The sequence below is a fragment of the Seriola lalandi genome, unplaced genomic scaffold (assembly GCF_002814215.2).
Source record: "Seriola lalandi dorsalis isolate HSWRI2012SDOR001 ecotype SW California unplaced genomic scaffold, Sedor1 jcf7180002054916, whole genome shotgun sequence".
Taxonomy (NCBI): Eukaryota; Metazoa; Chordata; class Actinopteri; order Carangiformes; family Carangidae; genus Seriola; species Seriola lalandi.
This window is the reverse complement of record NW_019525468.1, coordinates 1,380,869-1,408,801: the sequence shown is the minus strand read 5'-3', so window position 1 is coordinate 1,408,801 and position 27,933 is coordinate 1,380,869. Positions and strand designations below refer to the sequence as shown.

The following is a 27,933-nucleotide window of genomic DNA, read 5'->3' as shown; positions in this document are numbered from 1 at the left end:
CCACTTAGTGGGGTACATCACCTGGTGCTCCTGGAGGTCCTACATCTCCCATCTCTCCAATACCCTTGTCTCCCTTTTCTCCGTGTGGTCCTCGTGGTCCTGCAGAAGGAGAGCCACAATTTAAGAGTTTACCCTGAGTTAACAATGACACTTACATAACTGTCATGGTGCTATGAGTAAAAGGTTCACCTGGAGGTCCTTGGGATCCTGGTCGGCCTTGTCTGCCAATCTGTCCTGGGAGGCCAGGAGAACCCGGAAGCCCAGGATTACCTGGAGAACCATCTTTCCCTGGGGGCCCAGGCCGACCTGGGGATGCTACCATCTCTACTGGCATTTGCATGCGCGACATGTAGTAGGGCATTCTCTCTGGGGAGGAGAAACATGCAATAACAAACAATGATTTCTCAGTGGTAAGAGCTGCGGTGTCCCAGAGGAAAAATGAATACATTCTTTGAAAGAGAGATAAGCATCTGAAGATAAAACATTGCTCTAGTGTTGAAATTGTAGCATTATGTACAGTAAACATTCATCCAACAGTTCCAGAGATTAGCGAATGTCCTCACCATCAAAGATCTTAATGACCTGCTGTCTGATGAAGTTTTTGACTTCATCATAATTGACTACAGCCTGTGACAGTAGAAAAAAAAAGAGAAAAACAAAACAGCAAACATTAATCAATAAGGTAGATAATTAAAAAATTCATTATTCAAAAGAGCAGATGGAGTCGGTGAGTGCCTCTGGCCACTACACTGATTGAGCTGATTAAAAGTTAAAAATAAAATAAAAATTAGACACTGTGCTGTTAAGGGTAGCGAAGCTGCATCTCACATCATTTCCTGGTGACCCTGGAGGTCCAGGGAGCCCGGGGGCCCCTGATGAGCCTGGGCTTCCCCTCTCCCCTCTGGGTCCGACTGGGCCTATCATGGGCTGTGCGTCTTTGGAGTGGAAAGCTCCACCACCAGGAGGTCCTGGTCTGCCTCTCTCCCCTGGAGGACCCCTCTGGCCTGCGGCCCCAGGCTCACCCTGAGAGAAAGCCACACATAAGGTAGTGGATAAAAGAAAATTAGTCATGTTACCTTTATTACAGATTGGATAAAATTCAATATTCATTACATTATCTCTATGTGTTCATTGGCATTGGTTTCCATCCTTAACACACCACTTATTATAACTCACTAAAACTCTCTGTTATCCAACTGCTTTGAAGAAATGATGTGTCATTGATGTAATTTGACCTTACTTTGAAAAAAAAGTACATTTTGGGAAACAAGCATATTTGCTTTATTGCCAAGGTTTAGAGGAGAAGATTGATACCACTCTCATGCCTGTATGTTAAACATGAAGCTAAAGCCAGGAGATGGTTAAATTATGAATGGCTAATTTTGAGACACATCATTAAGGCCTTCAAGTCAGCTTTTTGCCACATCTTTATCACTTTCTGCACAACAGAGGCAGCCCACCATTCAGGTTGTGTAAATACATTTAAAAAAAAAAAAAAAAACACACACAGCACTGCAACATTAGCGACAGTGATTTATCGAGGACAAAGCAGCCCATAATGGACGTCTAATGTTTACATGTCACCGATAGACAAGCGGCCCTTGAAATAGAGAAGAATAGAGGAGTCCGTTCTTGTCTTTCTCCTCTGTTCTCCCCTTCTGTGCAGCTAAAACCCTGACAATGCTGTCCTGTCAGTGTGACAAATAGCCTCATCTAGCATCTCCCCTCATGCTTAATAGCATTATCCCAGAGGCAGGAGAATAACTTTATCACTGTATCCACCTACAGTACTCTATGCCTGTGCCTTAGGAGGGATCCAACAGGCTCTGTAGCCACAGAAGGCTAGCAGGCGGCCGGCTGCCAGTTTGGAGAGGGGTGAAGTGGGGTGAGGAGGAAAGAAGATGTCGGTGGGAGGGTCAGAGGGTTAGTGAACTGATGACTGTGTTAAGTGCGGGTGCTGAGTGGGCAGAAATGGAGGAAGCAAGTGTGTTCAGCACCATGGAGCGCAAACCTGAGTCTCCCTGAGCTAAAAGCGAGAGGAAAAGGGGGGGCTTCTCGCTGTATTAAGATGGTCTGTATAGGTAATGGATGGTTGATGCTCGGCTTGTCAATACACACCCACACAAAAGCAGAATGTACGGTACCACGCTGAGTCAGCTCTTACCTTCTGACCTGGCTGCCCGTTGTCCCCTGGTAGTCCTGCCGCTCCCTGTCAAAACAAAGAAAGAAATATCCATCAAGGAATGAAATATACACATCACCACATCGATCTCTCTCCATTATCCTCTAATGGGGACAAACACCACACCCAGACATTACTCACATCTTTACCAGCAGCGCCATCATTGCCTGGCTCACCCTAAAGGACAAAGTCAAAGCAGGAGGAAAAAAGGTTAAGTGAGATATATTGGCATGCTAGCAGCTTGGATGATAAATCATAAAATTTACTTCATTTTGGGGACTTCATTTGGAAGTAGACACATTTTGTGAGGTACTAACCATGGAACCTGGGTGTCCAGGAGGTCCTGGGGGTCCTACCATCCCTGGGAGTCCTCTCTCACCTGACTGGCCTTTATCTCCCTTTATTCCCTGGAAAGCGAAGGAGAAAAGATTTTGAATTTAGATTCTCGTCTATTGTTTGCACTTTTGGCAGCAGCACAGAATTTCAATTGTGTCTTGTTTCATCCTCTCTCACACACACACATACAGCAAAAACATACAAGCACATAATACATAATTTTGACACTTTTTTAAGGCACAATAATTGTAACTCCTGGATCTTTAAATTAAGTTTCCACAATCCTTATCTCTGGTCATTTATTTTCTTTTTTTAAGTGTTTAGCTTCTGTAATTATTTACAGTAATCATAATTAATGTTTGTATTATTTGTCGTCCCTCGCACTCGCTTGTTTATCTTTCCTGACTTTTTCAGCTGCTGAAACAACCCATTTTCCCCCTTGGGATCATTAAAGATTCAATTAATCTAATTTAATCATCCAAGTCTTGATATATACAGCATTTTCTCTTACCACTCCTGATGGACCAGGAGGTCCTGGAGGTCCAGCTGGACCTGTAGAACCCTGATGGGGGAAAGTAAACACATACAAGTTTAACACACTTACTATATTCATAGAGAGACAGACATACACAATATAAGGTTAAAAGAGCAGTGAACTTACAATGTGGCCGGAGGGTCCAGGTCGCCCCTGAGCTCCTGGGGTACCGGGATCACCCTGGAAAGGTCACAAAATGCACCTTATTGATCTCCAGGGTTACACTGACTCTGATATATGGGCTTGTGTACATAGATTCTCGATGTGAATGTTTATCCTGATTGATAGAAGAAAATGGTAGAAGACAGAATATACTCACCTCATGTCCCGGTCTGCCTGGTGCTCCAGGTGGACCTGTAGGTCCAGCTTCACCCTGAGAGGATGAGAAAGTAATGAAAAAGTAATAGAGGGAGCATGGGTGGAATGCATCACTCTACTAGTGGAGAGCCAAAACAACAAGGGAGCGCAGTGATAAAACCCAGACGTTTTCATAAATATGATCTTGATAAAACAATTTGGTTTAATGAACAAGCAACAAACAGCAACAATGAGTGGACAAACAGACAGACATAGTGTGATGGTAAAGCAGTGAGTTGTTGGCTAACCTTCTGTCCAGGGAAACCAACATGGCCAGTTTTCCCTTTGAATCCCTGAGGAGAGACATCAAAGAGTATGAGACTGGTACAGTATCAAAATTCACAAAGTTGAGGCTGCCAAAAAACAGGCAGACATGTCTTTGAAATCTTGAATACCTGCTCTTGGGTCGAACACAACTGAGATACAGGGAGTAAGAGAGAGAAATAAAAAAGAAATGGAGGGACGGAGAGAGGCAGCTACTCATTTCTTCACAATGTGTGTGTGTGTGTGTGTGTGTGTGTGTGTGTGTGTGTGTATATCACCATCTCTGCCGTGTCGAAATACAAGACAGAGAGTTAGAAAGATCTGAGTAGAAGATAGGAAGCTTAGAAGTTTCAAATTTGGTCCCATCACCAGAGACATCTATGACATTACGGGTGAAGTGAGTGAAATATCATGAGCTACAGCCCATGCTAATTTGCATAGGCTGCTGTTGGTGAAACTACATAACGGCCAAGAATTAAGACGATCACAGCTTTCTAGAGACTTCTCTACGCATATGCAAAGCACCATATCAAGATCACAAACAATTCACCCACCTCTGTCAATCCATCTCTCCATAAAGAGCTTTGGATAGGCTTTCAGTGACGAAGGTTTAGTCATACAGTCTGATTTGCATACTAGTAGAGTCTGAAGGTGAGCCATGGTAATGTCATTCTAATGCACTGTAGAAAAAGTCTGCCTACCGTATCCAATCTACCCAAACAAGCTACTGTATGTGAAAAAAATAATGAGCGCATTCCTGATGTGAATACCAAGATGAACACAACATTTACATTTATCTGTCAAGAAGTTCATGCTTTAGCAAGACTACAGCCTTGCTAGCAGTTTTTTTGAGGATGTACTTAGGCTTTGAGCTAACTGCTAACATTTAACTGAAGAAGCACTAAACACAAACTAATGTGCATGATGGAAATGTCATTAGCTTTGCAGGTATTTGGCCACAAACCAGTTTTAGACAAATAAAAAATGTGATCTGATGGCGGTAAGTAAGGGAGTATGAATGTCTCTACCAAATTTTGTGCCAATCCATGGAGTCATTTACAACATTTCTTACGATAAGTGAAAACATTGACCTGCTGGAGTCACTGGGGGGGGGGGGGGGGGGGGGGGGGTTTGGTTCACCTAAGTGATTATGGTTCATTGTCTAGGGAATCGTGGATATCTATACCAAATGTCATGCCAATCCAACCAACAGCTGTTGAGACATTTCACTTAATACCAAAAATCTTAATCTCATGATGAGGAAATGTCAGAGGATCATCAAGGTAATCAGGTTTAATCCTCTTGGGCCCATGATTGTCGGTGCAAAAATTTTTGCAAAACCATCTTGTAGATGGTGAGATATTTCACAGGATAAGGGAAAAGATCCTGGTGATGCTAGAGGAAATGTCAGGGGATCACTAAAATCAGGAGGGTAAATCTTGTGGGGATCATGAATATCCATGCAATAGTTGTTGAGATATTTCAACCTTGAACAAAGTGGGCCACTGACAGACAGATCAACTGACATTACCAACCATAGGGCCATGAAGCCAGCGTGACTGAAGAAACCGGTTTAGACTCATCATGACATAAAGGCTTTTTTTTGTCATTTTAATTGTGTGACTGTGAATATCTACTGTGATACTTGCTCACAGGAGATATTAGATATCACTAATTATTCATACAAACATGAGTCATTCCGTCCAAAGTGTTAAAAGCTCATTTGGATACCATTTTATACTCATGCATATATACAGCATGATACTTCTCACGTCTAATTCATGTTGTTTTCTGCACTGCATAGATAAAGAATCAAATGGTCATGTCAATGATGATACTCACTGGGATTCCTCTTGGTCCTGCAGGGCCTGGAGGGCCTGTCTCTCCCTGACAACGAAAAATAGCCAGTGTCAAAAGTCAACTAATATACGCATATCTTTCACTATACAGACTATAGCTTTACTAAATAGTGTTTTTGGATATTCTGCATGTGTGTGGGCATGTCCCCCCCAAGTGGTGCATGTATGTGACTTACCCGCGTCCCTGGTTTACCATCTTTCCCATCCATTCCTAGAATGCCAGGGGGGCCCTTTCGATGCAAAAATAGAGACAGATGAAGATTCTGAACTGTATACAGTTCACACATACCGTATGTAAAACCTGAATAATATACAGTGATATAAAATACTTGTACCATCAATCCTGGGGAGCCTGGTCGACCTGGGGGTCCAGATGATCCCTGAGACCCTTGAACACCATCATTTCCCTTTGAAAGTAGGAATCTTCAGTACAGTAGATGATCATTTTGAATGGGAAGAAAAACAGAAGCAGGTGAATGTGTGCTTTGTACTCACTCTTTCACCTTTGAGCCCAGGGAGCCCTTCCCTTCCAGGTTTGCCGGCGGGACCCGGTGCACCCTAAAAATACAGACAGTACCATTTGTTAAGTCCCTGCACTCATTGCAAAAGAACAATTTGCTACAGAGAAGCTAAAGCATTTACAAACCGGTGGTCCTGGGAAGCCTGATTGTCCTTGGAAACCCTTGAAATAAAAGGAGTAACATATAACTATGTATTATTTTTTTTCCTAATAGTCACATTTGTCTAGTATGTGTACAACATGTATTACATACCTGATCCCCTTTGGCACCAGCAGGCCCTGCTGGTCCTGTGTCTCCTTTGATACCCTGTAGACACAGATTGATTCAAATTATGAAGTAGTTATTGAACTTTTCAATGATAAATGAAGAAGCCAGACTTGAAATGTTGCCAAGCAGAATTTATGATGATGCACTGACCTGTGAGCCAGCCTGTCCTTGATACCCAGGGTTACCAGGAGGACCCTGCAGAAGGGAAGGAAATATAGTCAGTAATATACAACACAAGCTGCAGATTCATTGTGTATTAGATAACTGCTGGTGTAGTGGCTTACTGATTCTCCTTTCTGACCACTGCTTCCTGGGCTCCCACGTTCACCCTTCAGCCCCTGACAAATAAAATAGGCAGTGAATCAATGTCAGCTCACATCAATGTAACCACCATTAAAGCTGCAAGTTTGTTGTCAATCCCATAGTTATAATGAGGCGTCAAGAGTAACTTACAGGCAGTCCAGGTGGTCCCATGGTTCCTGGGTAGCCTGACGTCCCAGGAGGGCCCTGAGGTAAAGATCATACAATCAATCATACAGACAAAGCAATTATTTTTCTACATGTTATAATTTCAACGAAATTGATTGGCAGATAGTTACCTGCTCGCCCTTCGATCCTGGGAGGCCAGGTTCCCCTCGCTCACCCTGCTGACCCTGAGGATGACAGGAGTGAAGAATGATTAGAGAATGAAGGACACGATATGATATGTATGTCAGGAAGAGGTAGAAATGAACCAAGGACGAGGCAAGTCAATATCAAAGAGAGGAAACAGCTAACTGGCTCGGATCATCTCCCTTAGGAAATGCCTACATTTGATTTTGTCCTTTTTACCCTACACTTCTATGAGGCTTCAGGATGGTGATTTAGCTCTGTGATGCTGATATCCACAGGCTGAACACTGCATCCTCAATCCAATTTCTTTAAAAAAATTTTTTTTCAAAACTGGATAATGATTTTCAGATGTTGCTTACCTTCCTTCCTTCCTTACTCAAATTTTTACAAAGCTGCAGACTTGATTAAGAAATCTATCTCTTTACGACCCTGCTCTTTCATCAAACAAACACAAAACAAAGAAAAACGAGCAGTGTATCGGTGCAGTTACTAAGCAACAAAATATAGACTGTACTTTTGTCGTGTGTATAGTTTACAAAGAATGATCCCACGATGTATTGAAATCGTATATTTCACAGTCTATTAATTTGACGTAAATATTAATATGCATGTGCGAGTGTAATCTGTCGCCTAGCAACAGTGGCTGCAAGCGTTAAGACAGATTAGTGCTGGGGAAAAAGAAAGGAGAGAAGTTTTGAAAAATGAGAAAATAAAAGAATGTCAGAGGAAACTGAATTTACTCTCATCACTATCATTATTATTATATTGAAACAGTGGGAGCTGCTGAAAGTAAGCTGTTTACCTCACTCTTATTAATGTGAATTGTCCTTTTAGAATTAATAGATGAAACTGCACTTCAAAAACTAGTAAGAATATCAGCGTGAGATGCAAGATTTAGTAGCGTGATTGCTTTTACAAGAGAGTGATTATTGAAGGCTGTAAATTAGAAAAAAATAATTACTAATTGATCACACAGAGGAGAAACTAATTAGCAGCTGATCATTGTGAGTAACTTCACACCACTGAATATGAGTAATGTATTCAGCAGGGTTACACCTCTCTCCCTCTCTCACACAAACAGTACAAACAGACACACCACTGCACCCAGCAGAAGCTAACACCTGCTATAAAGTGCTACTAGACTGCAAATGGATTCCATGCAGTGCTCACATGGCTCATCCATTTAGCATCTCTATTCTCCTAAGAAAAATAAATCTGTATGAGAAGGAAGAGAGAGGAGGGGAAAGGGGCTCTGGCTGCACAGCAGTCCTACTCTCCATCACTTGGACAAGGGAGTAATTGAACAACTGGAGAAAGAGACAACCAAATCATTTCCTCGTCTGAAATAACTTTCATTAAAGAGCCATGGAGAGAGGCGGGAGGATAGAGAGATGGCAAGGAAGGAATAATCTAGGGCTGCTTAATCTAAAAGTTAATCCGTATTTGAGATGAAAAGCCACAAAGAAAGAGAGGCACAGATAATATAAAGACAGTAAGAGCAAAGGTGGAAAGTAACTGAGTACATTTACTCGCGTGCTGTACTTAGCATTTTCATTTCATGCTTTATACTTCTAAGCCACAAAATTTCCAGAAAAGTTATTGTGCTTTTATTCCACTACATTTATTTGACAGCGATGGTTACTAGTTATATCTCAGAATTTATGCCTCGTTAAAAATTAAACCAGTGGACAACAACCTTTTTGGCTTGTGACAAAAAATTGTGTTTAGCTGGGTCTATTGTCACATTTCAGATGTACAGGAGCTGTTTGCAGTAACCAAAGAAACATCTCCCCTCTAAACTTGTGAGACGGTTCCATTTAAGACAGTTTGTGGTCTAAAAACGTAGTAGTAAGTAAAAAACTTGAATAAAAATTGCTGTGGTAGAAATTAGTTTTTTCTACACTCCCACCAAACAGATAATCTTACACCCCGTATTTACCATGACCCTTTGCTGGTTGGGAATCACTGGACTTAAGACTTAATTGAATGAAAGAAGTTAAAACTAGCTCTGCTCTGACCAGCTACAACAGTAAAATGTTACTTACACACTGACACATCAATAATAACAATTAAATAATGTCATAATAATATATTAACATCAACAGGTACTTTGACAATACTTCTGTTCTTTTACTCAAGTTAGATTTTGAACAAAGGACTTGTGATTATGTTATTTTCACACTAATGAAGTAGTACTCCAAGTAGGAGTAGCATCCAAGTAGATCTAAAGAAATTGTGAATGATACTTACAGGTAAACCGGGTCGACCCTGTTCACCTGGGAAACCAGGAGGTCCCTGTGGACAGAAAACCATGAAAGTAAAACTTTAAAACAACTGAGACAAGATGAACAAACATAAAAAAAAAATCAATTTACACCTCTGATTAAAGCAGGTTTCAGCTCCTCCCAATTAAGTGAACTAGGTATCACAAGAAAGCTTGTATGTGTTGGTATAAATCAGTAATGAAAAGATTGGGCTACTTTGCATAACATTTTCACTGGGACCAGTAGGGGGCTCTGTGAGCTCATGGAAAGCTCTGCTCAAGTCACTCCATATCTAAAGCTTTGAGAGACAAAAACCTAATGGTGCTGTCCTAAAATCTTGAAATAATCAAATCTTTTCACTCACTGAAGTAACGGCAAACTAATGTAAAGAATGCACTTTATACTCTCATTCTCTGTTGAGAACGGATACTTCATGGTGGTAAGTTAGAATCAGATGTCATCAAAGAAAACTTCTTTCAAAATCTGCCAATGGGTACTGTAGGCACATCCAAAGAGTAGATGAGAATTTCAAAACAAGAGTCCACATTGCGGCTTTCTTTTCTTACAAGTAAGTGATTCTAATCCAACACACTTTTTTGTCGAATTCAGTGATTATCTTCTCTTGGTGCAAAAGCTGTGCGTTCTGTACTGGGGCAGCGTGACAGCATCGTATACCCCACAACATAATGAAATTGTAAAGGAGATGGAAGAAGATCAAAAATTGAAAAATAAGTGGTATGATCACATGAGGGCAAAGAGTCGCATTAATATTGCTGAGACATTAAAACCCTGGAATCAGAACTAGGAAAGAAATTCAGCCATGGACTTAGCCACTGGGACAGAGACCGACGAGGCCGGTAAATACTTGGTGGATGTTTTGATGGTCTATCGGCCCACCTAGAATTTGTCCCAGTAGTCCCAATGGCCAGTCCAGCTATGGTGGAGATACATAGAGTTCAAAAGGCATGAAACAAATGTAGAGGCTGCTCTTTTTCTGCTTGACAGGTGGGTACCATTAGCTTTGCTGTGTTTCACAGAGCCAATAGGTCAGTATTGTTTTGTCCTGCTTGTAAATGTTTGTGGTGGCTAATCCCAACTGGTTAGTTAGCAAGCAGGTACTGGTGTCACATTTGTGTTAGATTACTACCCATGAGCGTTTGGCTTAGTTTATAGTTTGCCAAGATATGTTGCTGGTGTGATGTTAGCTCCAGTAGCAGGAGAGTTTTGCAGTCTGCAGCTGGTGTGCTGGTTATGGGAAACTGCCTCATCCTCTCTGCATGTTAGCTTTGCAGCAGTGACTAAGGCCACAGTTTTCTGTCTTGTTGTTTGCCTGTGCAACATGTGGAGGCTTTTAGAGTCACAGAAACCTCACAATGGATTTATTTGGATTGATGTATAATTTTAAATGCTGTACTAGGTAAAGTTACCTCCCTTGTTAGATTAGCTACACACCTACCTCATGTGTCACTGTAATTTTTGAAAAACAATCTAAACAATAATTCGCTAGCTTTTAGATGTTTGTGTGCACGTCAATTGTTGATGAAGTTTTATAATATATGCTTTGTTTTGCTCTGGATTCTGCCATTTTGTCATTGTCATTGGGGGTGGAGCTTCTGAAGGAGTACTAAAAAGAAAGGGAGGGGTGTATTTGTTTTGCTGTTGAGTTCAAATGTCAACAGTCTTGGCTTACTCCACCTTTAACAGGAAAATATCTCTCTTCAATTAAACCATGGCAAAATATTCAGGTTTCGAGTCAGAATTTGCTTTCTGGGAGTTTAGATAAAGCCTTACCATGTTACCTGGTATTCCAGCTTGGCCTCTCTCACCTCGTGTACCCTGTAGTGAAATACAGAGAGAAAGGTGATCCTGAAGTCTGTGCAGTTGTTTGGATATGCACATTTGCACAAAGGCAGACAAACACACATGCACTCTACTAACAAATGAACAGTATGTACATGAAAAAACAGAGACAGACTCACTGGCTCTCCTTTTATTCCTGGTGATCCAGGCATTCCTGGTACCCCAGGTGTTCCTGTGCATGATTGGTCACGCTATGAGCCAAAGAAATAAAATATCAGGGAATGTGCATGTAATACTCTATGACTATGTATTTATTTATACTGATTACTACCATTTTATTGATATTATTCATCAACTGTATTTACTTCCTATGTGTCATGTTCCTATTTTCATTTTATCTGCCTTGTCTGGTTTTATTTCTTTTGTAGCACTTTGTAACTTTGTAAAGAAAAGTGGTATATAAAGTTTATTATTATCATTATTATCATCTACAGAATATGACAATGATCTTAGCTGACCACTGCTTCTGTCGCCTGCTCCCTCTGCAGTCTCTCCAAACACTGCAAGCAGACAAGAGAATAAGTTATCAAAGTAATGCTTCACTGCTGGCATTGTAATATGTCAGACGGACTATTCACATCAAGCCATGCAAACCTAATACACTGCAAAATAAGGGATTGTCATTGTGCATTCATCGAAGCACAATGACACACTAACTGCACTATTAGTGACATTTCATATGATTCTGCATTTGGAGAATCATATAGTGAAGCTGAAAATGTTTTGACAAGAAAGTCCCAGTCCCTCCAAGTCTCACCCTGTCACAGCTGTCCAAGGGGGTTACACCAGGCTTGCCCTGATCTCCTTTTTCACCCTTGGCACCAGATAGACCCGGCACCCCTGGCAACCCTTGGGAGCAGCCCCCATCACAGTCTTCCTGTGTTATAAAGTACACACACACTCATAGAAACACACTTACATATATATATATATAAAGAGAGAGAGAGAGATGGACAAACAAGCTGAACAGTTCTTCCCAAAAACTGGCAAAGCAAAAGCACAGAAAGTCACTGAATATAAACCCTATTACCCAAAATGCATAAATTTACTGATGAACTTACATCCTCTACTCCTCCAGTGGAGTCTTGAGGCAGCTGGTGTGGTCCAATGGGATTCTACAAAAGGGGGCAGGGAAAAGGATCAAAATGGGCTCTTCTCTTTCCCCGTCGACAAACCAAAACAAAGTTCCCCAATGTACTGCAGTGTCTGTATGGTTTCTTCAAGGACTACAGGATTTCACAATGACATCACACCCTATTAAGATTAATAATAAGTTCAGTCTTAAAAATAAAATTCTTTCACCTTACTCGACAATTACAAAGAATTTTATAGTGCATTACATAAACCCTGATCTGTATTTCTGATAATATTCCTACTAAGAATTAATTTTATAATTTCTATAAAATTTCAATTTATATATTAAAATACTCACCCCATACCCTCACTGCATTGCATATAACCCTCACAGCAGAGTCAAACTGTATAATAAGTTTCAGTGTCAGAAATTTCACTTGTCAATAAAAGTTTTTTTTTTAATGTTATAGTCCAAGCAAGCATTGGTCTGCATGGACCTTGGAATGCCAACAGTTCTCTGTTGACACTATATGTTGATACTTTATTGGAGTGTGAAATGCAAATTACTTTAAAAAACAATGACAGATAAACACTGGGGGAAAAAAAAAAAAAAAGAACCTCAGTACCCTTGTCCAGTAATGGCCATTTAGCTGTAATTAAATAGGGGCTCAAGTCTGCACCAGAAAAGTTTAAATTAATAGTGTCTCAATAAGAAAAAGCACAACAACCATGTATAACTGGCTCTGCGGACACATACAGCACATACGTAACCACAAGCACAAACACATATACTGAAAAAAAAAAAAAAAAAAAAAAAAAAAAAAAAACAGACAAATGCCACAATGAAGATATGAAGTTACACTGTTTATTTATCAAGAGTTGTGAATTAAACCGCTCAATCCACACGGCCAATTACATTTACTGTGAAAGGCGGTCAGCTGCCTATCAAACCAGTGGGACCCTTTCCACTGAGAGTCTGTCAATAGCACCTGGCCTGGTTTCAAAGTCATTACAAACCCATTTGACATTGTTCAAACTGCAGCCATTAGCTAGACAGGCTATTTTATCCTGCCTGCTGTTGGCCGTTATAAGGGCTAGAGCAAGGCCTTGTGCATTAACCGGCTTGCTCAAAAGAAGGTTCGCTATAATTATATGTCACGGTGCATTGTTAGCAAATTGCTAACTTTGTGATTTTTCTGAGCAGCATGCTGTTATGTTTCAAAGACAAAGCAATTTTTCAGAGTCCTGAGAGCTACGCTGCGACTTTGGGTGACACTGTACCTCTAGAAACATGAAAAAAAAAAAAAGAGGCACTGATGGGTTTATCCAGCAACACTGAGGCAAAACTGGGTCTGGAACATGCATGTGCAAGTGAGTATGTGGATAGCAGAGGGCACCAACTTATCAACTTTAGTCAAACTTCTTATAGTGAGAAAGAGTATTAAGCAATTCAGCAATAGGTCAGAGCTTACACAATGACGCAGGGAAATTTCAGTGCATCTCTTCCTTTTACCGATGATGTGTATCGCTCTGTGGTCACTTTAATAATAGAGATGCTGCTTGACAATATATGGGGTCAATCGACACTTTTATGCAGAAAGTTTCTGTAAAATTAGTGTCAAATCTGTTCCACTCATCCGCTGAACTTTCAGTCCCTCCCTTTCCTCCATTAATCTGCTACTTTAATTCTTGTGCTGAAGGTGAAGTTCCCCTTGAGTGCTGGCTAGAGATCAGCATTGATGTTCCCTTAATGAAATTAAGCCATCATCAGACTTGAAAGAAACAAAACTGACACCATAATACTGTCCACAGATAAGTTCACCACACTCCACCTCATCTCTCCACTTTGATGGTGTCCTTGCACCTACTGTCGCTAAACTAACTTTGTCCACAAGAACACGAGACCGTCGCAGGTTACAAAAGATCTGAGGCCAGATCCACAACAGAGTAAAACTCTGAATATAAAAATATAGTGGTTCCTGCATGTTTCATGTTATACATCTCTGTCATCATGAAATATGCAGGGATATGCACAAACCTTATGTCCACTCCCACAGTTACCCATAAATAGATACCAACATACCCCTTTTTAATGTTGCGTGACACAAAACAAACTCATTCTGTCTTTGGTCTCAGCGGCATCCTTACACAGCACAAACGCAGCATTTGTGCTCAATATGTATGATTTAAAAGGGGTAAATCTTACTCTAATTTTACGGCGTTGGGGTATACAGTATGAAAGAAATTATGAAAGAAATAAAAACACATCTTTAGAAAGTGTTTAGAAATAACACAACTCAAATTTTTCTTATCCGTTCATTACTTTTTTGTTCCCTTAACTGACTTAAAAGTTCTCAAATCAAATAGAGCACACATGGAAGAACAGGACGTTCTTTTCTTCTTCTTCTTCTTTTTAAAAAAAAATAAATCCCACTTCCTGACACACACTAATTTTGTGCTTTTGCATCATTTATACATGAGGCCCCCAGACCTCTAGTCAGTAGACAACAGCCGCCTCTCCTCCTTTTCTCTCTAATTTTACTTACGATGTATCCAGGCAAACCCGGTTTCCCCGGTATCCCGTCGTTTCCGGGGATACCCTGAAAGAAGGAACTGAGGTTGAACTTCTCTTTTGCCAATCGAGGGCTAGCCACTCCCATCTCCATCAGTGCTCAAGGCAGAGTCAAAGGGTCAGGATCAAAATGATCAAACCTGTTCCCTCTCCTGAACTATCTTATGAAATTTTTAAAAATCTCAAAAATCTGATTGTATTAAGAAATCTGAATTTAAAAAAAAAATCCAATATATTTGCATTGAGTAATATTTTGCATTCATCGATTATTACAAATGTCCCCTTATCATCGACATGACTTCTTCCATCCAGTTACCATCACCACATTTAATGTCTTTCTTACACCTTTGACTCCTGTAGCACAGCAACACTTTATTTGAAGGTCTGCTTGAATTACAAAGTTCATAAATGTATCAAACTTGTACTTTGGATAAGCACTGCATCATTTTTTTAACTTTCAAATTTAAAACCAGACCTCCAAATAACTGTTTATGTCTTGACAGACATTCCCGAAGCTTGCCTCCCACATGGGTTAAGCTTGAAGCACCATATTAGTTAGTGCATTTTTCCATTTGATCCTAATTATCTTTGCCTGTTTTAAACTAAGCGACATACTGCATTTACTCCATGCATATCATGGACCCTTAAAGATGCAAAGCATATCAAAGCCTTATTTATGTCCCCCAGATGCACAAGCTGAAAGTCTTTATCATATGTAGCGTGTTCAATTCAGGCTGATGACGCAGCTGCTGAGTTGAACTGAAGAGAGCCCCCCCACTCCCTCACTGCCCTCTTTCTGTTACCTGGAGTCCTTGGTTTCCAGTAAAACCCTGTGGCCCAGGTGGACCAGGGGGCCCAGGAGGTCCTGGTGGGCCCTGAAACATAAGAAGACATGACCAAAACTGGCATTACACATTCACAGTCGAACACAAATGAAGAATTCTGTGATTTTTTTTTTTTTTTTTCGTGAAACTTTGCAAGGAAAGAAGTGAAACAAAGCTTTCAAACAAAGTTATCAGACAGGACGGCTGGTTGACAGATCAGACCTGAGGCCCGGGCTGCCACGAGTTTGTTTGAGTTCCTGGAGCTCCCTGGAGGGCAAAAGTAGTCAAAATCAGAGCAGCACTGATGCTTACACAAACAGGATATACAGAAAGCACACAGTGTGTGGTTAAGAATAATGCAACAAATGTCAAAACAGAAAGATGCAGAGAGGAAATAATGAAGCATGAACATAGGTATTCTCAATATGTCACCTGGGGAGTCATAATAAACCCTCTGAGAGAGTGTTTAAAAAAAATCAATATGTATCCACCTCCTGTAGTGAGGCAACAATTCTCTAGATTAAACAAATTGTATATCTACATGTGTTTTCTTTTTTTTTTTTTTCCAGTGTGTATGTGTTTGCAAGCATGTACTCACAGGTCCGCCTATGCCTGTGTGCATCGACGTTATGCAGTTGCACACTCCAGGTTCACCCTGAAATATACATCAAAGAAAAGACCCATAAAAAAAAGCTAAAGTGAAAGTCTTTGCACAATTTTAAGCAAAGGCTGCAAAACTGAGCCCTCATTCAACTTTAAAACCACTCCTGGTACTGTAAGAAAGTCAGAAGTCTTAGCTTTCAGGATTCTTTTGTTCAGTTTCGCTAAATCCTGAAATCTCACCCATCAAGAAGACACTCATAACTCCAGGGGATGGAGAGCTATGAATGTCTTTTATACCACTTTATGAACAAAAATCGTTGCATTACATGAAATTGTCGCTGAAGCCTTAATGTAGTGCAAGGAAACAATGAATGTATGGTGCTTTGATGCAAAAAAAAAAAGAAAAAAAAAAAGGTGTAATTCCTGTAAAATCTGTAACAACGTGATATCCCCAATTACACACTCGCACTCACATCTTTCCTGTAACATCTAAGTCAAGTATATATGAGCTTTCCCAGAATAGCTACAGCTCTTAAGACTCTCTAAGTGTTGCCTCTTTTGGTCATTCTCTCTAAGTTTTCTCATCTTTTGTCTCTTTCTTAACTTTATTCTTCCCCTTTATCTGTTCATCACAAAGGCTTCTGTCCCATATCTTACACCCCTCCCAACCCTTAAGCACTGCCTCCACCACTTCTTCATCTCTTCCACCCTCTCAGTGACAGTGACTGGTGGCTCTGATGAATGCGGTAATTAATAGTCTCACACACACTCTCTCTTAAGGCCCTGAAACTCCTCTTGTCTGCCAGCAACAGTACACTTGTCACCTCTGTTGCTACTCTATCTGTGCCCCGAGGCCGGTATGTGCATCTGTGTGCCAGCACGTGTGTGTGTGTGTGTGTGGCGAAAGCAGGGGGGGCAGGGGGGTGTTGAACCATCTCTTGTGATTACCATCTGTTCCACCCCCTTATATTCAAACCCCTCCAGATCCCTTCATCCAAACAAAACGGTAGACTTACCTTGTCCCCCTTAGCTCCATCAAGTCCCTGCAAGAGAAGGAGACAGCACACACACACAAAGACACACACACAAACACTTAGTTAGTCTTGCTTTGTTGTTCCAGAAGAAAGCTCACAGGGCAGTGAGCTGAGTGTAGATCAGGGGACAGAGGATGAGATGGGAGCAGACATTGCCTCTGCCATGGATAGAGGCAGACATCCTTGGTTACAAATGATGCCTAAATCAAGGACAATTCCCAAAGAAGCTCAAAGAAAATTAAAACTCTGAACAGACGCCAACACAGAGGCAACAACTCAAGTGTGCTACTTAAATTTCTCTAACATCTCTTCGAGCTGCTGATGCACATGTATGAAAACATGCAAATTAAACTCAGGCTTAAGATAATAAAGAAACAAGACAACTCACAGGTCTGCCATCAGCTCCTGGTGAACCCATAGAGCCAGGGGTTCCATCTTTACCCTGTGGATGGAAAAGTAAAAAGGAAACAGTGTTTGACAATATCAAAGCATGACATAATATGCACATGCAAAAAGATACATTTATGTCCTACCGGGGGCCCTTCTACTCCAATGCCCACAGGCCCCTGTGGTCCTGGAGGCCCGTCATCTCCTCTGTAGCCCTATGAACAAGAAAGAACTACTGTGAAAGTCTCAAAGTTTCATTGTGCCAAACAGAAAAGGGTTTATTTGATAGCATATTGCAATGATATGTTGATTTTCCGCCACTCTATTTTATGCTACCTTTTCCCCTGCAGGGCCAATAGGGCCAGGCAATCCTGTGACTCCAGGAGGTCCCTGTACAAAACACAAATTTAGACCAAATTAGAAATAAGTAGATTTAAATTGCAGGACTTTGGAAATATGGATGAAACTTACAACAAGTCCTGGCAGCCCTCTTGGTCCCTCTTCACCCTAAGACATAAATGAAAAAGACCAAACAAAAAGAAGATTAAGAATGGGAGACAAAGCGTGGAGTTTGTGGTGAGGAGGTTTTACAGTGGAGTTGTAGGGAAGGGCTGGTTTCTCCAGGTCAACAAAGCATCAAGTGAAGATTCCATGATGAATCAAAGGATTTGAGAGGGGATTAGTTTTGGATGGTTATTTAAAACCTAGTGACTTTATGATTAGATCTGAGAGGCAGGAAAAGTCTAAATGCTGACATAAAAGGAGAATGTGGTGTTCATTAGTTAGATCACTGCTGGACTGTATCCATCTAGGAGCTGTGTGTCTTTTGTGTTTGACAGCGCAGCATTAGTTGTTGACATGAAACTTTTTTAATTGATGCAGATGTGCTTTTTATAGACATATCAGCCTCACTTGAGGTCCTGGCAGGCCGACTCCTGCAACTCCAGTTTCTCCCTACAGGGGGCACAAGACGACACAGATTAGAATCTGTCAGTGAAACATAAATAGACACAATCATCTGCATGTACTTATAAACAATAATAATAAAAGAAATAGGCATTCATACCTGGCTCCCTTTGGGCCCGGCAGGTCCCTGCACACCTGGTAAGCCTGGTTTTCCCTGGAAAGAAAACATGTGACTTGATGATTAGTAATTCTCATAGTCCAGAGAGCCAGAAGTAAATAAATACACAATTCTCTCACATTTTTGCCAGGCTTCCCTTCTCCTGGGGGACCAGGGTCTCCTCTCTCTCCTTTGGGGCCTGGCACTGCTACACCATCACCCACTGCAGTGCCCAGAGAAGGACAGCTGGTACAAGCATCACCCTGGGAAAATAAAACAAATTTTCAAAAAATCAAACTCCCATTTTACCAGTGTCCATTTAAACCACTGGAAACCATTATTGGTCCAAAAACGTGACCAGTCTTATCTAATATATGACCTCTAATCAGGCATCCCAAGTGGATGGCCCCAACTATATTTCTATCACACACACACACACACACATGTGGGAAGGGATAAGGACTGTGCAGCAGACATGGTACTACTGCTTCTTTTTATACTGCCACTAACTGATGCAAAATAAAGTACAGTTAAGTTGATCTGACTTTAGAGTTTAGGCACTCTGTACCTTCTCTCCCTTCAAGCCCATTAGTCCATCCCGACCAGGTTCTCCGGCCAGTCCTGGGGCTCCAGGAGCTCCATCAAATCCATTATCTCCTCGGTCTCCTTGTTCACCCTAGTAAAATTGAAATGCAATGAAAAAAGAACACACTTCTATGTCCCGATGCTGACACGAATAATACCTGATGGATTATTTTACTACCAGCACCAAGGAATAGTGTTTTTATAAGTAGATTCGGATTTTGTTTTTGTGTTGTGCAACCATACAAGAACAGGGCGATGCAACACACAAGCCTGCTGTTGGTTTCAGGGTATGAGGCTTACTGACTGTTGGGGGTCGTAAGAAATGTGCCAACAAAGAAGAAGAATACTGCTAACAAGCAAACATGGATGTAAATAATGCATGATTTAAAATATTTAAATCCTTTAGTCAGTTAGGCCAGTAATACTGGTCTGGTTACATCAACCAGGCCAATATTAATGGCTGATCTGATCTGATGTGTTATGTTATAAAAAAACAATTAGCTGATATATCAGTACCAGATGCATTTAACTCTAAAATATGGATTATCATAATCAGCCTCAGTATTCCAGTAACTGTCTGACTCCATTTCTGTGGAAAAGCTTCAAGGTAATTTAAAGACCCCTGGCTCTGTTGATGGCAAAATTATTTCCCTTTTTGGGTAAAGTGATGTGAACGTTCCAAAAGACAGACTTGGTATGAGATGAAATGAGGTGGAGTGCCTGAGTTCCCTAGAAATATTTTTTAAAACCATGCTTGATAATTTTCCTGCAGACATCCTCAGTCCCAGTCGATGTCAAATTAGTTAAGAAAGTCTGACTGTCTCTAAAGGCCAACGGTGACTCCAAATAGTCTCATTCCTCCAGGACATCCAATGGGTTATGTAAGGCAGTGACTGCAAGAGGCCTTAACAGGAAATTTACCTTGTCTCCTTTTACACCAGCAAGACCTGGCGGGCCCTGTGTAAGAAAGTAGAAGGTGAGATACAAAAACAAACAGTTAAATGCATACACTCTGCAACAGTCATCTGCAAGTACTGTACAAGTCTCTTTCCATTCAGGTAAAATAACTATTGACATAAAGCAAACCACAGAGGCACACAGCATGTAATTGGGAGGGGTGACAGAAGCCAACAGAGATTTATTATATTTAGTAACAATTCTGCAGTAAGAAGAGAATCCCTGCATATCCTTTTTGTACAATTATAAGATGGTACGCCCTTGGGATGCAATCTTTTAGCATCTAAAACTTTTCACTCACAGAGATCCTGCTTTGTCTTTGTTGCACTGTGGCAACAAAAAAGGATCACAAGAAGCTACTTTGGATTTTTGCCATTAATATAATGTGATTTCTATTAATAATTCTGATGAATAAATATAATCAATAATGGTGTATGCAGTGTAGATATTTACTTGATCTTGGGCTTGGTTGTAAGCTACAGTACTGTTCCGTGCTCAATCAGTCGAGTTGTGCCGTTTCATTCAGGTTTTACAAAATCAAATGTACAGTAATGAATATAATAAACAATAAAAGCCCAATAACATACTGTAATATGTAATCACATAAAGCACAGCTAAGCGAATGTGCTAAAAAAATCTAAACAGTCTACAACTTAAACCATTCAGTAAGATGAGGCACTAAGTCACTAATATAATAAACTTCAACATGAAGTGAGTTATCAGTGCAAAATAGGATGTACAAAGATAACAAGCCAAATCATTTCATGTCAGTTCAAGCAGCTGGGATTGAAGTGTCTTTGGTTCTTTTGCTCCTGAGTTTAGGGGCAACATGCTGCCCTCTAAAGGAAGGACCAAGAAAGTCTAGAGAGGCCCTGGCTTTTCTTCACTTAACATTTCATACTGTGTGTTTCTCTGTGCTTGCAGTCTGCAGTATTAGAGTGCAAGGATACTATCAGTAATTTTTCTAGCCCTTTTGACGAATCTTATTGGTTTGCTTTCAATTGCAAAAAGGCAGTGATTTAAAGAAAGACAACGCAAGTTCCTAATTCCAAAAAGCTGCCAATGTGTTTTACGATAAATTCAAATTTCTAGATATTCTTCTGATGGCTATCTTTTCCTTACAGAGCAATCGCACCTGTTTGCCATCAGCTCCGAGACCTGGAGGTCCGGGTGGCCCTGGAGGGCCCTGTTCCCCTTGCTTGCCTCTTGTTCCCTCAGGCATTTTGATACCGGCAGGTCCACTGCCAACCTCTGCTGGCTGGCACACGCCGCACTCGCCCTAGGAAAGGGCACGGAGTCAGGAAAGTTAGCGTGCATGACAATCAAGCTAAAAGATGCAAAAAGCAATACATATGCCTGTGCTTACCTTCTCACCCTTTAGGCCAGTGAGACCAAGACCAGGCAGCCCTTGCTCTCCCTGTTAAAAGATAAATATAGTATTAAAACTATCATGAAAGTAACACATAGAAAATGTTCAACATCTCAACGAGCAAGGTGTAGCAACACTGGACCGTTATTACTTATTATTGAGGAACAAGGCTGGAATCTAGGCTGTCTAGAGCTCATCATTGCACACTGCACTATTCTCCTACCTGTGCGCCTTTCTGTCCATCCTTGCCACTGGGTCCCCTTGGTCCAGGTTTTCCCTGTCAAATGGACACATTTCATTTCACAATAGCACCGACTCAGGATGTGAAGTGAGCCTTTCAATTTCAAAGAACTGCATCTCAACTTACCGGCTTACCATCAGCTCCTTTGCTGCCTGCACTACCCTGCATACACGAGCAGAAAAAAAACCCAGTTTCAGTATCTGAATTTCACAAACTTATAAAAAAGGATGCATCTTTTAATTTGGTAATTCACATTTCATAGTAAGCTGCACCCTACGGGCAGCCATGTCAAATGATTTAGGCTTATTTTTTTACTACCTACCTACGCTTTTCACTGATAAGTTCCCCTGCTGAGTAAAATCCCTGTGGCAGACAGTTTTGGCCACTGCTGTGATTATCTTCCTCGTGAAGTCTATTAAGAACCCCATTCACTAACTTACTGAGTTCCCCTCATGTAAGCCTGGTCTGCTATTGAGGTCACCTATCTCAGTCCCGTTTCTTTTTATGTTACTTTACCTTCTCTCCTCTAAGGCCAGGTGATCCTTCCTTTCCTGGCTCCCCCTGTGGAGCAAAAAAAGTGGCCGATATATCGCTTTGTTGAAGGTGCTTATTATTGTTCACACATGCAAGGAAACACACTGACAAACAAAATCAGAAATAGACATAAAGTCAAACAAGGCAGTTATCGGTTTTCTTCTACCTTGTGTGTTACGTACCATTGTTCAGTAAGACCAAAGTCCTCCAACAATTAGAAGATAAAAACCTGTGTTGTTTTCACCTTGGTTGTGTTTATGAATATTTCAAATGCTCTGCTTTTTATTCAGCACTAGTATCACATTAATTTTTACTACAATAGACTTACTTGGTCTCCTTTCTGTCCAACCCCAGGCTCTCCCTTCTCTCCCTTCAGTTGCAAGGTGTGGGTTGCAACATTGGGCATGAGGTTAGCGGGTAACTCTCCGAGAGTGGGACACACAGAACACGACTCTCCCTAAAGCGAGTGAGCAGATCAGAGGAAGGTCAAAGATTGTCTGAAAATAATTCAGATGAGGTGTCAATCAAGGAAAAACAAGACAGCTGCGACTCATGCTACTGTAAAAATTACATGTGTAGTTCTAGCAAGAAAAACAAAGCACAGTTAGCAATTCATGCTAGTCTATCTACCTGACAGGTAAATAAGGTAGTCTAAACAAGAAACTGTTTAATCTAAAGCCTAATAAAGACACTGAGCTGACCTTTTCTCCTTTGGTGCCACCTGATCCGGGTTCTCCCTGGCAAAACAAACAAGAAACACACACACATTCAGGACAGCAAATTAGTCCCAGCTCACCCTGACGAGCATGTTTGCTTTGAGATGCAGGATTTTGTGAAAATACTGGTCACTGCAATTAGGCAGATGTAGGGGTATATGAGCAATGTGTTAGTGGGTGGGTGCGTGGGAAGTTGGCATTCATGCACATATGCGTATAGCCATACTAATATGTGTGTAGGAATGCTGAGTGAGTGTGTGTGTTTGTGTTAGTGTGCGTGTGTGTGTGTGTGTGTGTGTGTGTGTGTGTGTGTGTGTGTGTGTGTGTGTGTGTGGAGTCTCCTGTGTTTTGCAGAGTTTAGTTCAGGTAGTTTGCTCTTGCATCTGCTTTAGGAGAGAGCCTTCTGCACTGCTGATGTTAGCATACCTGAACGTGTGGGAATGCAGATGAGCGTGTATAGGTCACACTTCCACAGAATATGAATCAACCATGTGCTGTAAATGAATTAGGGGGATTTCTATACCTTCTGTCCTGCCTTGCCATCTGCACCTTGAGGCCCCTGGCAAATATGGAGAAAGGAAAGAAAAGAGAGGAGCAGGGATGAGCCAGAAGTAAGAGTGTTGTTAGTCCAACTTTATGAGAGTGAGGTCATATCTCACTCTCCCTCTCTGTTGCTCTGCCTTCTTCTCCTTCTGCTCTAACCAGGTATGACAGATGGATGCTGGCACTATTGGAAATCGTTGCACACAGAATCTCATAAGGCTCTGGATTTATACCCCCCCCCCCCCATAAATAATTCCCCATTCCACCTGCTGGGCTAAGTGGGAAGATGCAGAATGAGGAGAAAGAGAAACACAATGCACAGTATGTTGAGGCCTGACTCCCTAGAGAGAGAGAGACAGACATGTTAAGATTATATTACAAAAAAATGACCTTTGCCATGGAGGATAAAAATTTGATGGCATATCACGCTCTGTCTCCTTGAGCTGCTGCAACACAGAGAATTAGAAGGGCAAGTACAACCCTAAGGTAGAAATAAACGCCTTCCCTTCCCTCAAAATGATAAGAAAAATAAAATAAATACACTATCAAACAAGTGCTCAAGGCTCAGATCACACGTAGCTACAATTCAGACCGTGTCTACAGCTCCCAAATAAAACATGTGGCAAAAAATGTTAAACTGAACATTAAGGGCAGGTTCAGAATACATTACAATTTGACATTAGTTGTCAGACTCTTGTACTTACTATCTCTCCTATCCCTGGTAACCCAGGCTCTCCTTTAGGGCCAGGCTTCCCTTGCAGAGCCACTGTGTTTCCCATGTCTGCAGTCAGCACAGGGCACACTTCGCATGGGTCACCCTAAAGATTGAACACACACACAGTATCTTAACAAGAGAGCACACAGATATGCAGATAAAGAGTTTAAAGACAACGTTATACCTTCTCTCCTTTAGAACCTGCTGGTCCTCTTGGTCCCTATGAAAACAGCAGAATAGCAGATGATGTGTGAGTTCACAGTTAGAACACTGTCTATTGGAAGCTCATGCATACATTACTGAATAACAATCAGTGTTTAAAAGAGTCTCTCACTGGATCTCCCGGGAATCCATCTTCTCCTGCAGGCCCTGCATTGCCCTGTTAACACAAATCACTTAGTGTGTCATACTGTTACAGTTACCCTGCAAATCACTCTCAAAAAAGCATCTTTGTTTTTAACGTTTCTAATACAGGATGTCATTTTTGGGTTGGACTGACAGAAGCTGGAAAACTAAGAACCAGTGTTTTGTTGATTCAGTACTTTTAGCTAAGTGAGTTAACTATTTCAGCTGTCAGCCATTTCTTTTAGCTAATTCTATCATTACTTTTATCTGTGTTAACAACTTCAACTGTTTATTTGTTACTTTTGGATAAAAATTGTTCCTTCATTACTTATAGCTAACTATTTTAACCATCAATCTATATTTTTTCTTTATCCATTGTTTTTTGCTAACTAACTATTTCAACTTTTCTTGCTCACATGCTTGTTTTTATTCACTCTAAATTGCAACATGTGGAGTTAATGTGTTAAAAGTGACTCAGGTTGAGCGGCTACTTACTGGTAACTATAGTAAAGAAAAGTAAATATATTTGTATTTAAGTTAAATCCATGTACCCCTTGGAAATTGCAAAAGTATCCCCTGGGGTACAAATACTCCTGGTTGTCATTAGTCTTCATCACTTTCACATGCCGTAGAAATGAGCCAAAAGGGTAAACTTACCTTATATCCCTTTGCACCACCCGGTTCACCAGGAGGGCCCTGGCAGGAAGAAAAAGGACATAAATCTTTTGAAATGCCTTTCTTAAGATCCTTTTAGGCTTCTGTCAAGGGCAATGAAAGCTACACCTAAAGAAGGAGTCCTGCCAAGTCCTGTCCTGCACTTCTGAGAGCATTGTCTAATAAAACTACTTTTTGGTCAAACTGAGGCCATCTCTAAGAGGAGAACATTAAGATAATCAGTGACACCATTCAATAAGTGCCTCTTTTTTTCTTCCACAGTACTTTAATTTAAAAAGTACACTTACTGGTAGGCCTGGCTTTCCAACTCCTGGCAGGCCTGGACGTCCAGGCTTCCCTGGCTCCCCAGCCAGCCCTTCAGGACCTACCATACCTGGAGTACCCTGGAAAACAAGTTCAACACAGCTCTATTAAACTGGACTGAATGTAAGTGACAGAAAGGTTGGTGGTAGGAACTGTTAGGTCTTAATGCATACAGACCTTCTGTCCCTTAGGGCCAACCACACAGACGGACCCTCCTCGACCCTGGGAGATGGTGACAGGCATAGAGAAGTGACAGCATCGGTATGGGTCAGTGACATCATCACTGTCAGACCGGAATAATCAAGCAAGCTCTGCAGAAATCCATCTCCAAAATGTCTTCATAAATTCTCAGAGACTTGTTGATTTCCCTAATTTGTCTGACATCTTACCATTGGAAATAGAAAAAGGGAGAATTGCAGAGTCTCTAAGATGTATTATCTTCAGTAGTGCATATGCAATATTTTCTGCCTGTCTGATTCAAGTCACATCAACAAGCACATTCATATTCACAATGTCAGATGGATGGGAGGCTTACAAAAATCTATCCTCCACCAAATCCATCTGTCCACGACAAGCAGTTAGCCTGGTGAACAGCTAAATGTGAGTGTGTCTGATGCTGAAAACCAGGGGAATATCTCAGAGCACACACACGTTGTAATTTGTTCCTCAAAACTTTTCATGCGTCTACAGGATCACTGCGCTGAACAGGGAAGATTAAAAGGTTTAAGTCTTCCTGAATAGGCGCCTGCCTGTGTGAGAGACGAACAGCACAGTCAATGAGGCAGCATTGATTGTGCAAGCTTTGTTGCTATAGCCTAATCTAACAGGCATTAACAGGCCGACTTAACGCCATGGGAGAAAGGAGGGGGGAGAGGAGATATCAATGGGAGTCCGAGCTTAAAGAGTAATACCATATAAGTTTACTGAATATCCACTCTTAGCCTGATAAAAGTGCCTGTGTAAGTGGATATGTGTGTGTATGTGTTTTGGTGTGTTTGTGAGTGCATTCTGACTTTAGCATTTATTGTACTGACAATACATATTCCAAGCTAGCTGTCTGACTTAACCTTACAGCAAATCATGCCTGAAATACACTTCACTCATTTTGATTACAGAAACTCTATATAACAAAGTAAATGAGAACAAAAGAAAAAACAAATGAAAGAAAAAACACTTACATCCCTCCCTGGAGTGCCTGTGAGACCCTGTGGACCGAGCTCTCCCTTCTGACCTTTTACTCCCTGAACAGAGCCAGAGAAAAAAGGTGAGGAACATGCAGAGAAAGGAACAGAGAGAGCGAGACAGACCAGTGAAAATAATACTGGGCTAGAAATGAATGAAGATGATCATTAGAAGGTCAGACCGCCATTATTCATCAACAAAAGTTTCTTAAACCTTTCACCTTGTACCCTGCTGCTTCGCCCCAGTTGGCGGGCATCGCCTGTTGAGAGAAGGAACGAAGATGAGGTCCACATCAATGACCTGATCCTAAGGAGACATCATGCACACACCACTGGAGCATACAAAACAGCACAATGACCAGTCAGCAACCCATATGGACTACCAGCATGACCCATATGCTCCACTCACACACACACACTCACACAGACACACACACACACAACCTGAGAAACATGGGCATGCATTTAAAGTATAATATGCATGACATAATCTGTGGATACAGATTATATATATATATATATATCAGATGTATCAAACTTATAACATACAGAAACGTTTGTGCAGTCACATGCACACACAATGACTATGATAAATAAATATACAAAGCACACACTCATTCCCACTGCACAATTAATACTGAGATAGGATGCTTGAAAATTAGGTTTTGAATAAAGATTAAACTAAATAGCTGAAGGGTTAGCAGGGTTGGGAGGCAGTGGGATGCGGTGCTGTAACCTGTAGCAGAAGATTGGCACTCACCGGCTCGCCTCTCTCTCCCTTCTGGCCCTTGGGTCCCTCTGTGCACTGAGGTTAGAGACACTTGGTTGGCATGTATTATCACAGACCACTTTTTGGCAAAAAATTTCAGGCTCATACTGCGATGCATGCCAAATAACGAGACAATGCTTTTCTGCAAAACAAGGCACGACGCGAGAGTGAGATGCAATGGAAAAGTTACTTACTGGACCTGAATGGGTGCCAGAACAGTCATCACCCTAAGATGGAGAGAGGGAGAAGAGAAGAATGATTGCTTGTGGGTGAGGAACGGAATAAGTGAGTACTGAAGAATGCATATCAGCTTGGCAGTGGATTGGTCCACAGCCACCATTCTGTACTAGACTACAGCAGCATCAAATTGTGAGTGTATGAGTGAA

At 41.2% G+C, this 27,933-nt stretch overlaps 1 protein-coding gene across 5 annotated transcripts in view; it reads right to left on the bottom strand.

The window, feature by feature from the left end:
* col16a1 (collagen, type XVI, alpha 1) overlaps window positions 1–27,933 on the bottom strand; it is a 67,161-nt gene that overhangs the window by 3,188 nt on the left and 36,040 nt on the right. For 2 of the 5 annotated variants that reach the window (XM_023431084.2, XM_023431085.2), the window contains 59 exons: window positions 27,742–27,774; window positions 27,539–27,583; window positions 27,000–27,038; window positions 26,776–26,838; window positions 25,775–25,819; window positions 25,582–25,677; window positions 25,277–25,315; window positions 24,609–24,653; window positions 24,459–24,494; window positions 24,264–24,377; window positions 23,540–23,575; window positions 23,002–23,037; window positions 22,629–22,757; window positions 22,283–22,327; window positions 21,893–21,928; window positions 21,749–21,802; window positions 21,523–21,573; window positions 21,292–21,435; window positions 20,121–20,156; window positions 19,183–19,290; window positions 18,755–18,877; window positions 18,618–18,671; window positions 18,464–18,505; window positions 18,023–18,058; window positions 17,888–17,941; window positions 17,698–17,766; window positions 17,553–17,606; window positions 17,147–17,173; window positions 16,126–16,182; window positions 15,750–15,794; window positions 15,507–15,578; window positions 14,678–14,731; window positions 12,119–12,172; window positions 11,815–11,934; window positions 11,516–11,557; window positions 11,177–11,248; window positions 10,989–11,033; window positions 9,184–9,228; window positions 6,921–6,974; window positions 6,775–6,828; window positions 6,606–6,659; window positions 6,472–6,516; window positions 6,307–6,360; window positions 6,180–6,215; window positions 6,029–6,091; window positions 5,869–5,940; window positions 5,710–5,763; window positions 5,517–5,561; window positions 3,659–3,703; window positions 3,373–3,426; window positions 3,180–3,233; window positions 3,030–3,080; window positions 2,500–2,589; window positions 2,324–2,359; window positions 2,165–2,209; window positions 829–1,023; window positions 564–627; window positions 190–366; window positions 22–99 (listed from right to left, as the gene is read on the bottom strand). In XM_023431084.2, coding sequence (XP_023286852.1) covers window positions 22–99; window positions 190–366; window positions 564–627; window positions 829–1,023; window positions 2,165–2,209; window positions 2,324–2,359; window positions 2,500–2,589; window positions 3,030–3,080; window positions 3,180–3,233; window positions 3,373–3,426; window positions 3,659–3,703; window positions 5,517–5,561; window positions 5,710–5,763; window positions 5,869–5,940; window positions 6,029–6,091; window positions 6,180–6,215; window positions 6,307–6,360; window positions 6,472–6,516; window positions 6,606–6,659; window positions 6,775–6,828; window positions 6,921–6,974; window positions 9,184–9,228; window positions 10,989–11,033; window positions 11,177–11,248; window positions 11,516–11,557; window positions 11,815–11,934; window positions 12,119–12,172; window positions 14,678–14,731; window positions 15,507–15,578; window positions 15,750–15,794; window positions 16,126–16,182; window positions 17,147–17,173; window positions 17,553–17,606; window positions 17,698–17,766; window positions 17,888–17,941; window positions 18,023–18,058; window positions 18,464–18,505; window positions 18,618–18,671; window positions 18,755–18,877; window positions 19,183–19,290; window positions 20,121–20,156; window positions 21,292–21,435; window positions 21,523–21,573; window positions 21,749–21,802; window positions 21,893–21,928; window positions 22,283–22,327; window positions 22,629–22,757; window positions 23,002–23,037; window positions 23,540–23,575; window positions 24,264–24,377; window positions 24,459–24,494; window positions 24,609–24,653; window positions 25,277–25,315; window positions 25,582–25,677; window positions 25,775–25,819; window positions 26,776–26,838; window positions 27,000–27,038; window positions 27,539–27,583; window positions 27,742–27,774 — 3,715 coding nt within the window. The remainder of the gene's footprint in view (window positions 1–21; window positions 100–189; window positions 367–563; window positions 628–828; window positions 1,024–2,164; window positions 2,210–2,323; window positions 2,360–2,499; window positions 2,590–3,029; window positions 3,081–3,179; window positions 3,234–3,372; window positions 3,427–3,658; window positions 3,704–5,516; window positions 5,562–5,709; window positions 5,764–5,868; window positions 5,941–6,028; window positions 6,092–6,179; window positions 6,216–6,306; window positions 6,361–6,471; window positions 6,517–6,605; window positions 6,660–6,774; window positions 6,829–6,920; window positions 6,975–9,183; window positions 9,229–10,988; window positions 11,034–11,176; window positions 11,249–11,515; window positions 11,558–11,814; window positions 11,935–12,118; window positions 12,173–14,677; window positions 14,732–15,506; window positions 15,579–15,749; window positions 15,795–16,125; window positions 16,183–17,146; window positions 17,174–17,552; window positions 17,607–17,697; window positions 17,767–17,887; window positions 17,942–18,022; window positions 18,059–18,463; window positions 18,506–18,617; window positions 18,672–18,754; window positions 18,878–19,182; window positions 19,291–20,120; window positions 20,157–21,291; window positions 21,436–21,522; window positions 21,574–21,748; window positions 21,803–21,892; window positions 21,929–22,282; window positions 22,328–22,628; window positions 22,758–23,001; window positions 23,038–23,539; window positions 23,576–24,263; window positions 24,378–24,458; window positions 24,495–24,608; window positions 24,654–25,276; window positions 25,316–25,581; window positions 25,678–25,774; window positions 25,820–26,775; window positions 26,839–26,999; window positions 27,039–27,538; window positions 27,584–27,741; window positions 27,775–27,933) is intronic. The other 3 variants (XM_087169822.1, XM_023431088.2, XM_087169823.1) reach the window with 3 other exon arrangements.